General features: G+C 34.0%; 1 protein-coding gene across 2 annotated transcripts; it reads right to left on the bottom strand.

Annotated features, from left to right (window-relative positions):
• Positions 1–4,152: 4,152 nt before the first annotated feature.
• On the bottom strand, positions 4,153–11,989 carry LOC138314997 (EKC/KEOPS complex subunit TP53RK-like). 2 transcript variants are annotated; one of them, XM_069255691.1, is made up of 4 exons: positions 9,407–11,989; positions 8,841–8,904; positions 7,731–7,935; positions 4,153–4,811 (listed from the first exon to the last, which is right to left on the bottom strand). In XM_069255691.1, exons 3-4 carry the CDS (start codon positions 7,918–7,920, stop codon positions 4,318–4,320), a joined length of 684 nt encoding a protein of 227 aa, XP_069111792.1. In that variant the 5' UTR covers positions 7,921–7,935; positions 8,841–8,904; positions 9,407–11,989; the 3' UTR covers positions 4,153–4,317. The 2 variants fall into 2 exon arrangements, with proteins under 2 accessions (XP_069111792.1, XP_069111793.1); XM_069255692.1 differs by lacking the exon at positions 9,407–11,989 and having other exon boundaries at positions 8,841–9,357.
• Between the last annotated feature and the right edge of the window lie 68 nt (positions 11,990–12,057).

The following is a 12,057-nucleotide window of genomic DNA, read 5'->3' as shown; positions in this document are numbered from 1 at the left end:
AAACAATGAATCTGCTCATTTTCAAAGACACAAACGTTTTGGAAACTGTTAATGATATTAACGGAAACACAAGCTTAGCTTAGGTTACATTTGTTACGCTATCATTAGGCGTTGTGCTATAATAATTATTTTTGATGCGCTGCTAATCTACACAATTGAGGGTATAACAATAATTCTTTTTTGCATTCCTGTATATTTTTGTTGTTGTTGTTGTTGTTTTTACTGATTGATAAGAGGTCAAATAACTGATTACGAATAATAATTTGTAGTTGGGAAATAATATTGCTGCGTCAAGCCAAATATGAAAAAAAATACTGAAAAATTACCATTTTTATGCTTAAAATCGTATTTTTTCATTTCCTGCGTTCAAATCACTACATATATTGGATTATTTGGTCTTGGCATGTATTTGCTGTTCTATTGTGGTCATTTTGATACCTCATTTGTCTACTTCAGTCGACAAATGTCAATGTTATGACTATTTTTCATTTTTCAGTGAATTTCGAGATGGTGGCCATTTTGATGACGTCATAACCGGATTTTATACGATTTTAACATTGGTTTTTGTTGTTTTCGTTGCTTAAACTGATAGATAAGTGGTCAAAAAACTTATTAGAAATAATAGTTTGCTGTTGGGAAACATTTTTGCTGCGTCAAGCCAAATATGAAAAATTTGCTGAAAAATCTCCATTTTTGAGCTTAAAATCATATTTTTTTCATTTCCTGCGTAGAAATCACTATATATATTGGATTGTTTGGTCCTGATATGTATTTGTTGATCAATTGTGGTCATTTTGATACCTCATTTGTCTACTTCGGTTGAAAAATGTCAATGTTATGACTATTTTTCATTTTTTAGTCAAATTCGAGATGACGGCCATCTTGATGACGTCATAACCGGAAGTTCATCCCAACTTACATGTATGCAATGTTAACATTTTGATTTGTGATCAGTGGGTCATACGGGTTCAGAAAAATATTGGTTCGGAGGTTTGGGGGGGGGGTTGCATGTGGGACCCTCCTAGCCCATGGCCTATATGTTAACAAACAACATGTACACAACCTGTAAAGGTTCATGGCTTTCGACCGTAATAAGGGATTTATTACACCCGTGTCGGAATATTCCATTATTTCCTAATCCAAATTACGAAAAAACTCCCACATAGTGAAAATTAAGAGAATTTAATTTTAATCCTCTATTAATGCAGAATTAAGCACAACCACAGAATTTGTGAATTTATGAACACGTACATTTCTACAGTATTAACTCCAATTCCGCTTTCTGAAACTTTACTGTTTACGTACACCATTTTTACATAAGTTTCCAAATTATCTAGTTTTTCACTTATTTCGATATTGTTTCAACAATATTTCATAATTTGTTTCCTTATAATTCACCTTAATCACATTGGATTGTTGAACGGAGCTGCACATGGTATATATATGGGGATACTTGTTAGCAGTATGACTTTGTATTTTCCCGATAAATCCAAGATGGTCCTTAGAGAGGTCGAAATTTTTTAATCCTCCGAAGTCAGTAAGTTCTGGGGGCACCAACTGTTTAAAACTGGCCCGGAAATCAATATTGTATACGATCACTTTAGCATGACCCTTTCTAACAAACGCTTGAATAGGTCTAGTTTCGTGTCACTTCGTAACCACATCAGACATATTGGAAAGAAATGTCCCTTTTCAGTGTTACTAAAACCATCTTATTATATCACATGAACATTTGCATCGCTTAGATATATTCATTCATTTAAAGAAGAAATATAAGTCTATTTTTAAGAAGAAAAAATCAAACATTAGTGAAAACTATCATAAACGATATGAAACACGGAACTGGATAAAATACCCTATGTACATTACTAGACCTGCTGCTAAGCAACATAAAGTCGGAATTTTACAACACCGCAAAGAATGTAGTAGGGGAAAACAATTTAGGCAATACAGAGAACTCTTTCAATACAAGAAGTTCAGGTTGTGATACATTTGATGAATTAGAACTTGAATGAAGGTCAAGGTCATTCATTTTAACAAACTTTGTATCCCTTCACACAAGCCCAATATCAAATCACTATGCCCCATTGGTTAATCACATGAAGTCATTTAATGATTTTATCCTATTTGACTCCTGTGACTTTGAATGAAGGTCAAGGTCATATATACATGTATGTACGAAAAAAGGCTACTCTACATAAAATTGTAAAATTGTAGAGATCCCACTAAGTTATAATCAAATTTATGGAAAACGAACAAATCATATAGAATATATGTACATAAAGGCCCTACATCAAATGATAAAGGCTCTGTGAGCTCACAAATTTAGAGTCAAATTTACAGAAAAAGAAGGAATCACCACATTCGCAGGGCTGTATTTCTACCGTTTTCAAATATATGACTTTGAAATTAAAACACTTTGTAGACAATATTCAAAGTCCATATGTATGACAAGAGGCCCATGGCCCTAACGTTCACCCATATTTGATACAAATTAGTGATGTTATTTTAAAGTCAAGTGATGTCTTTTGTTCACCAAATAGGAACATACATCTAAAAGGTCTGCATAAAAAGCTTTATTAAGCTTGGTGCATAGTTACTCACCTTACCCTGTTTACAAGGTTCAATAATAATTATTGCAAAGGGCAATAACTCAGTAATAAGCTAGAGACGAATCAAGCTGATTTTCGAACGCGTCCGATATCTTTCCAATTTTAGCCTACATAAACAGTTAAAATTTAGCTGGGTGCATATTCACTCAAGTTATCATGTTTACAAGGTCCAATCATAATAATTAGTTCAAAGGGCAATAACTCCGTCAATAACAGTTGAATCAAGCTTATTTTCAAATTTGTTAGAGATATTTCCAATGTTAGTCTACATACAAAGTTTGATTAAACTTGCTTTATACTTACTCAAGTTATCATGTTCACAAGATTCAATAATAATTGCTCAAGTTATCGTATTAAAAAGTTCCAATAATAATTATTAGTGCAAAGGGCAATAACTCTGTAAATTATCGTCAGATCAATCTAATTTTTGAACTTGTACGAGATATTTCCAAATTTAGTCTAAAGGTTTATTCAAGTTATATCGTATTCACAAGGTCTAATAATTATTAGTGCAAAGGGCAATAACACTGTAAATTATCGTCGAATTAATCTGATTTTTGTTTGGTTTATTTATTTTTACGTCCTATTAACAGCCAGGGTCATATAAGGACGTGCCAGGTTTGTTGGTGGGGGAAAGCCGGAGTACCCGGAGAAAAACCACCGACCAGCGGTCAGTACCTGGCAACTGCCCCACATGGGATTCGAACCCGCATCCCAGAGGTGGAGGGCTTGTGGTAATATGTCGGGACATCTTAACCACTCGGCCACCGCGGCCCCTTTTTGAGCTTGTTCGAGATAATTTTAAGTCTAAATACAAATGTGACTGTTCGTTTGACCAACTCAACTCAAGCTTGGTTTATATTTACTCAAGTTATCACGTTCACAAGGTCCAACAATAATTATTAGTGCAAAGGGCAATAACTCCATAAAGTATTGTCTAATCAAGTTGATTTTCGAAACTCTTCCAAGATATTTCCAATGTTAGTCTACAGAAAAAGTTTCATTAAGCTCAGATTATATTTACTCAAGTTATCACGTTCATAAGGAAATGTTAAGGGACGATGACCCATGACAACGAACAAAAGACTATCGCAATAGGTCACTTTGACCATGATGTTAAGTTTCAGGGAAGAAGTTGTTTATAATAAATCTTCCCCATAAGGATGCTACCAATGCAATATGAATGTGTTATCCAATGCTTAGTTTCAGAGAAGTCGTTTATATATAGAAATAACCAAATTGACCCTTTTGATCCCGTCCCTACAATTTTGAATATCCAACCATAAGGATACTACCAATGCAATATGAGTGTTATCCTATGCTTGGTTTCAGAGACCAAGTCACTTAAATGGAAATGACCAAATTGACCCTTTTGACACTGCCCCTCAGACCCCCATTGGGTGAGCCCCATCATTACCCTACAAAGATGCTACCAGTCAAAGGTTGTTAAGATATGACCTGTGGCTATGAATGCCGATTTGAAAATTGAATAGCCCACCATCTTATGATAGTGGGCTAAAAAAATGAAAACAAAAAATGATTTCAACGCATTACGGAGCATTATTTGGGAAATCTAAAGTATGGACAACAATTTGATATGACAAGTTTATTTTCAGACATGATTTTTGTTGTTGATTATTTTTGCACTGTCCACACTCAAAGTGATAAAAGGCTTCACCAGAATGATACCAAATTTTTCTCACTTCTATCCCACCATTGTTCGCTTTCTTCCTCTCATTCTCACTTCGTCTAGTTTATGGAGGACCTCCTTGGCTCCATCTGGGTTAGCAGCACAGTAAGCATCCAGTATGACACGGAATAGTCTTTCTGTGTTTGGATGTGTGCTCAACAAGGCGCGCTCTAACACATACAAATCAACACTTTTGTCCTCGGCCATATTCTCAAAATGACTTAAACCAAAGTCAATCATGACTATATCATGTGATGAAGGCTCGCCCTTCAGTAACATATTGGAAGATGTCAGGTCACCATGAATGATATTGTTTTTGTGCATAACACCTAAAATTTCACCAATTCTCTTCCCAAGGGGTTGTAAGACAGCCATTGCTAGATTAATATCTGTAGTTTCATTTTGGATATTTGAAATGTAATTTCTGACAGTCTGTGAATCCTGCAGCTCCTCCATATATATACTGCTGCTTACCATGTCCACAAAGTAAACTGTTGGTGTAGGGATCCCTGTAAACACAATTTTTGTACAAGTTTAATACATTATATATGCATAAAAGTTTCGTCCAGCACATAGGACTTAAATTATTCTGCTTTTCATTAATTTTTCTTCCTGGAGGCTGGTGTAAATCTATCTATTTAAAGTCTTTGAATTGAGTCTACTTTAATTTTAGTGTGAAACTAGCTTTGGTACATGCACTCATGCGATCGTGTTCGAGTGACATAAAATATTCCAATGCTGTTGACTTTCATTTGCATGCAATTTTTTTTCCTTTCCATTTTCTCAGGAAATGTGTCATCATAATACAACTGTATTTGCAATTAAAACTTCAATTGAATTTCCTTAAATGTTTTAGTTACAAAAAATCATAAACAAAACTAGAGGTGTAACGATTCACCGACGCTTAGTGGTGCATCGATGCATTGTGTGCAATTTATTAGTATCGCAATACCTAAAAATAAAAATTGAACATTGGATTATCTCCCTTGGTCAACGGTTGTTAGTAACAAAATGGCGGAATCTCATGAGGAGAAAAAACATTAAACTTGTGTCAGCGCCTGTGGCCTATAAAGTCACTTCCTGGTCTTATTTCAAGTCTCTGTCTACTAAATCTAGTAACAGTACATGGGAAATTGATAAAACTCAAGTCAAGAAATCTCTGTCATTGTTGATTATTATTTGATAATGTAAATTATTTATTTCCCCAAGTTATTTAATAATGACTGTCAAAATATCGCGATAGGTATAGAATCGTGAACCCTGTATCGTGATACGTATCGTATCGTCACATACCTTGCGATACACAGCACTAAACAAAATTATAGTATAGTTGTCTATAAATGGAAAATAGTGAGGAAAACTTCCATATGATTGCGACATGATAAACTTTTGATTTGGGCACCTAAAAATGACTTTTGTTATTGAAACTTGTATCTTTGACCAAAGATCAAGGTTAGTGGCGCTTCTTAGTGGTAATGTTTTGTAAGCAGTCTGAATCAAGGATTACCTGGCCTGATACCAAACAGTGTCGGATAATTTTTGATTTTCAAATACTAGTGCAATCTAGCCCTAAACCAAAACTAGACACCTACATTATCCGTGCATTCAATTTACAGATTTGCACCAGTTGTATCGATTCGAATCTGTTGTATCTCAAATGGAACGCACGGTACCAGCAGAACTGTACCAGTACAAGTGACTGGTTTTCAGAAGCGTACCACTTGGATCCAAGATGGGGGACTCGAGATTTTTCATTTGTCATTGAAATGTTTTCTTTGTTGAGAACAAGACAGAGCGTATTTATATCCGATACAATTTATTACATGGATTATTTATTCACTTTATGCCGAAACTATTTAGGTTTTATCTTTATACATTTTTATATCCATTCTATTGTTGAAACCGAAAATAATTAGCTTTTATATTCGAAGCGTAACTTTCATATGGCGCCATCATGGAAAAATTCTTAAGTCTGGTATCAGGACCAGAGTATCTTGGGATAACCATTGGTCAGAAAAAATAATAATATGAGATCTGTCTATAAATCTAATCATCTTTTATCAAGGCCTAATTATTGGGTCAAAAAAGTTATTTTCATATTTAGGGGCCAAAAATAGCAGAGTCTGAGTTATAAATATAAATAAGATATCCCAGAGGGATCTTGGTGCCCATCAAAGATCAATCTATGTCTGACAATTGAAAGAGGGATTTTTTAAATTGATTTTAAATTTCTACAAAAATTTTACAATCAAAATATATTATAATTTGATCATTCAATATTAAACCAAACACTTATGTATTATTTAGCACATACAATTAAGATTTACTTGTAAGTTAAATAGTCACAATTTGCATATGACGTCCGCCATTTCAAAAACAATCACCTTGACTTCATATATACAGGGAGCACAATGTATTACCCTTGAAGGACATCAACAAACCAGCATGAAATAAAATGTACCAAGTTTATCAACTCAAATATATTGTATTTTTTTTTCTTACTCGTACAACAAGATGTCTATCAATTCGTTATTTACATATCGCAATATCGAAGATATCTACCCCACGGACGCTGGGTGATGGCCATCACAATGAGGCCTATTTTCGTCGGGGGCGGTTTTTTACATATTACAAAAATTGAGGTTATTTCAAATAAATGTTGAACAGTAGGCGCTGGTGAGATCGTGTTTAAGCTGTATTGAGCAAATGGATGGTATATAGATACACAGTAGGATGGTATATAGATACACAGTAACATACCCGAAAGTTTCTTTTCTATGTAACTTTCATTCTTATGACACTGAAGTGTTGACATAGTGGTTTTTGCCCTATTATTATCAGAGCCCTGACTTGTTTATCGGAGGACACCACAATAGGAGGACACCACAGTGTCCGACCAGTGGAAATCTGTACACCGTTGACAGAGGTGAATGTGGGGATCGACCGCAATGAACTCTGGGAGAGATTGCACATTGAAATGTGGGGACCACAATAATGCACTCTGGGAGAGATCGAAAGTGAAAGTAGAAGTATTCAATGCTATTTTTTTAACTCATTGCCAGCAATTCAGTATTATTCTGTAAATCAGTATTGTTCAGTAATTCAGTTTTATTCACTATGATTCTAATATCAAAAAAAGTTTCTGGCAGAGCCCAAAGTCGATACACTATAAGAATAAAACACGTCAGTAGGCCTACCACCTATAAAAGAGTTCAATCGCCGGGTCAAGGGAGATAAATCTTTCATCGTTAACGTTAGAAATTTGTTATTTATTTACCTGGCATTTTACTGCATTCATAATAATTAGATATTTCTATTTGGTAACAGTTAGAACCCAGTAAACAAAAGAACGGATTACCTGATGTTATCTCATATAGGCTTTGCTTAAAATTATATTAATATTGTAACAGTTAACTAGGAAGCCTTACCACACATGCGGCTTCGTAGCATTGCTCGGACTTCAGCTTTCATTCTTTGCGTGGTTAATGATGCGTCGAGGGCTGAATGTCTGTAAGTCTTCTTAAAACGTTCTTTAACAACACATGGTCTACCATAGAAATTACATTTATACAACTTCGCTTCTGCTCCTTGTTTCATCAGAACTCTTTCACTTGCCATACTTTTTGTTCAATCCTACAAATGAAGATTTCTAAAAGTTATCTAGTTTATAATTACATTTATCGACTATTTAAACCTGATCTGTGTTGTAAGTTTTAAAATATGTTGATTGATTGATTGGTTGATTATTAAACATTTAGCCTTATAATTACGGCTTGTCAGCACATGTATACAACATTAACTACATTGTGTAATTAACGAAAATGCTATCAAAATTAACAATTACATTGTAGATGAACAATAATTGATTTTCCATAATATATCGGAAATTCTATTTCTTATATCGGAAATTACTTTTAGTTTTTGATATCGGAAATTAAATTTCTGATAATTTTCGATATGAAAAACTGTTTTCTAATTCCTGATATCATAATTAGAATTTCCAATAACGGAAATGCTTTCCGATATCGGAATTAGAATTTCCAATAACGGAATATTAGGATTCCCGATATCGGAATAAGAATTTCCGATATCGGAAATTCAGAATTTTAATTCCGATATCGGTATCGGAAATTATTATTCCGATATCGGAATTAATAGAATAAAAAGCTACTTGGCTTGCCATACCTATACGTATACCAATTTGAAAGTACCAAGTGTTGTAATTGTGGTAAAACTGCAATACGACTCGACATTATGTATTAAATATTTAGACTGTGATACATGTAAATGATAACTGGGGATATGTGTAGTAAAGTCAGGAGATACTGTTAGGTATGACATTTTAGCTTAGAAAATGAAACAATAATAATGAAATCATAAGGTATATATTTTCCAAGATAACAGAGTTCTTTCCTGTTTTAAACAGATAGTAACAGGACAAGTTTATATGACGAAGAGCGATTACAATAAAACTATGATTTTCCCCTGCTATCATTATAAAATTGACACATTAATATGAAACGGTATTCATTCTCTACCTGATTTTTGACACAATATGACGACATATCCTATTTGCTCTCGGCAGATTACCGAATTTTCCTTCTACAAATAGAGAGTGAGACGAGAGAAATAATTTAGCTATTAATTTAAACTATCAATGAGAAAGCTATACAAAATGCATTTACATATGTAGAAGACATTTCAATAATTTGCCGGTTTCTTGACGGCAAACGCTGCTTGAAACAATGTTTAGAAAAATTATTAGCAATATAATGAGTGAACCAAACCTCTCCAAACCCTGCAACAGGTTCTAACTTGACAACACCAATTACGGTTTACATGGTTACAATAATACATTTCATAATTATCAGATTTGATCACTTTAAACCAGTACTTGATGATTCAGAGGCAGATGACCGAATTCAGAGTAAACCATAAAGGATGGCGTACTCTTCTCAACATTCAAAACACGTTTTAAAAAATTAACAAGTACATGCATAGTTAAGAACTGAGCATACATCAACATCAAAATCATTAAGCTTAGACTCTACATTGAGAGACAAACTATTACAAATTCTTAATGTAATATCCATATATTTTTTACCCTGTTCAGCATGCAACTGATCACAGGCCGGTGGTTTTTCTCTGGACACTCCGGCTTTCCTCCACCAACAAACCTGGCAAGTCCTTACATGACCCTGGCTGTTAATAGGACGTTAAACAAATAAAATCTCGCAACTAATGGTTTCGTTTTTTGTAAATTTACCATTGAAATTAAATAGTACACCAAGATATGAATCTGCAACAATTTCAATTTCACAATAAAATTTCTCATTATAACTAACGTAATCTACCACTATTTCTGAATGCAATGTTTTTTGTTTTCCCAGTGTTAACAAAAAGTTGCCAGATAATATCACTTTGATGTTTGAGGGAATCTAACATTTTCTGTCGGCCAGATGAGGATTTCGCGAATAGAACTGTAAAAAGTAAAAAAACATTAAAGTTATGTGTGCCGTAACTGGTCGAAAATTTGGATATGTTATTTGTTCTTCAATTATCTATTTAAAACCATAAGTTTTAATGAATAAAGCTGTGAAAATCATTCAAATGGACAGACAATCATATATAATACCTTAAAACGTTAGTTAGAACACATTGGTTATGCACTGTGAAATTCTTGTTTTTATGCCTTATACATGTTTAGATGGAAATATACCTTCAGAAACCACTTTCCAGTTACTAATAATACTGTGAAAATGTGCAATGAAATTGTGGACACCAAGATGGCTTCATGGTCTGACCGTGTGTACTCATTTCAATACACTGAAGATGTTAATATAATGATTTTTGGCAGTACTGCCAAAAATCATTTTCAGCCCTATTTGTACATGTAAAATTAAAACCTATGCATTGAAAGTATTGTAATTCTCAAAATGTTGGTAACTTTTGGAGTTGAATAACATATCAAAAGCTCTTCTTGATTCGTGACTATGAAAAATACGGCACATATAACTTTAAAAGAAATATCTTATTAGAAAATTGTATCACGAGATATTAATCAGTTCATTTTTCCAAATCAAGTACACGACCTCTTTATGAAAAATCTATATCACTAAACCATCTTTTGTACAGATTGATCGAGTAATCTTTGTTTTACGATAGAATTTAAGTATTCTCTATTATATGTACTACATACATTCTGGTAGTCCCTTATATAATTCAAACCAGTTTCTTCAAAAATAATTTTAACATGATGCATCCATTTGAATTCCATAATATTATTTGTTTGCAAGTTTAACATCAACTTATATATAATATCAGTAGTGCTCAATTTGTGCCTAAACATAATAATTCTGTTTTTAACATCTATATACTGGGGGAATTTCCCTAATTCACCATATATCATGTAAATATACGTACTTTTACTAACACCGAGTATACGTTTCCAAAACTGTAAATGAAGCTGTAATATTTGTGTCTAAGTTACGTGTGCGAGGTGCGTGTTTTGGGCAGAAAATACACTTCTTTTGAGATCAAATCTTAATCATGATTGATACGGATAACGTTTCTGTCGGTGACGATAATTTTCCTTTTGACATATAAAATTCAATCTTTGTTACGGTAGTGTCAGTCTTTGAATTGATATTGATTCTTTTATCTGTTGTGTATTTGAGATATGAGCGATTAGAATTATGACTCGCTGAATTGTTTTATTGAAATCAATCATTCTATGAATAACAACGAAGATCTTTTACGTACATTTTCAAATATCGCGGCGGCGGTCGTTACTTGCCTTATATGAATTCTTACACAAATTCTAGTCGTAGATTTTCTGGTGAACTTAGTTTTTTGGTTTTAGTCTTAGGTTTAGTTTTGTTACCAAAATTTCTCAGAAAGTCCTGAAGGGATCGGTCTCCAATTTCATATGTAGGTTCCCCTTGGACCCTACTTGTGCATATTGCATTTTAGGACTGATCGGTCCTCAAGATGGCCTACAGGTCGCTTTTGATAGTTAAGGATTGTTACCGCTATTTATCGGAAATTACTGAAGGTATTTTCTCTAAATTCATATAAAGGTTCCCTAGTGTCCTTGTTGTGCATGTTATTTTGGGACTGATCGGTCGACAATATGGCAGATCGGCCTTCATCTTGGATTTTGGGATTTGAAGTTTGTTACCGAGGACTGAAGGGACCTGTCTCAAATTCATATGTACATGTAGGTTCCCCTAGGGCACTAGTTGTGCCTCTTTCACTTTGGGACTGATCGGTCAACAAGATGGCAGACCGGCCTCAATCTTGGATTTTAAGTTTGTTACCGCTATTTCTCAGAAAGGATTCAATGGATCTGTCTCAATTTCATATGTAAGTTTCCCTAAAACCCTAGTTGTACACATTGCATTTTGGGACTGATCGGTCAACAAGATGGCCGATCGGCCGCCATCTTTGATTTTGGTATTTGAAATTTTTCATCTCTATTTCTCAGAAAGTACTGAAAGAATGCGGCCACTAAAGTATTATCTATGTCTGACAATGTAAAGAGGGATCTTTTCTCTTTTTTTTAAACTATCAAAATCCAAGATGGCTTCCTGGCGGTCATCTTAAAGACCTATTGATCTTAAAATGCAGTGTGCACATTTATAGGGAGAACCTGCATACATTTGTATGACATTCTCTTTTTTATCAAAGCAAGCTAATTACTTGAAACATACATATCGTAACTGATGTCTCACTTTGGAATAGGCGACCCCTAAT

This window comes from Argopecten irradians, chromosome 2 (assembly GCF_041381155.1).
Source record: "Argopecten irradians isolate NY chromosome 2, Ai_NY, whole genome shotgun sequence".
Taxonomy (NCBI): Eukaryota; Metazoa; Mollusca; class Bivalvia; order Pectinida; family Pectinidae; genus Argopecten; species Argopecten irradians.
This window is presented reverse-complemented; position numbering and strand designations above follow the sequence as displayed.

What these genes read in the sequence shown, in the direction of transcription:
- LOC138314997 (XM_069255691.1), bottom strand. Translation starts at nt 7,920, where the DNA reads ATGGCAAGTGAAAGAGTTCTGATGAAACAAGGAGCAGAAGCGAAGTTG. An exon ending in GCTACGAAGCCGCATGTGTG is followed by an intron (nt 4,812 to 7,730) that starts GTAAGGCTTCCT and finishes TTGTGTTTACAG; the next exon opens with GGATCCCTACACCAACAGTT.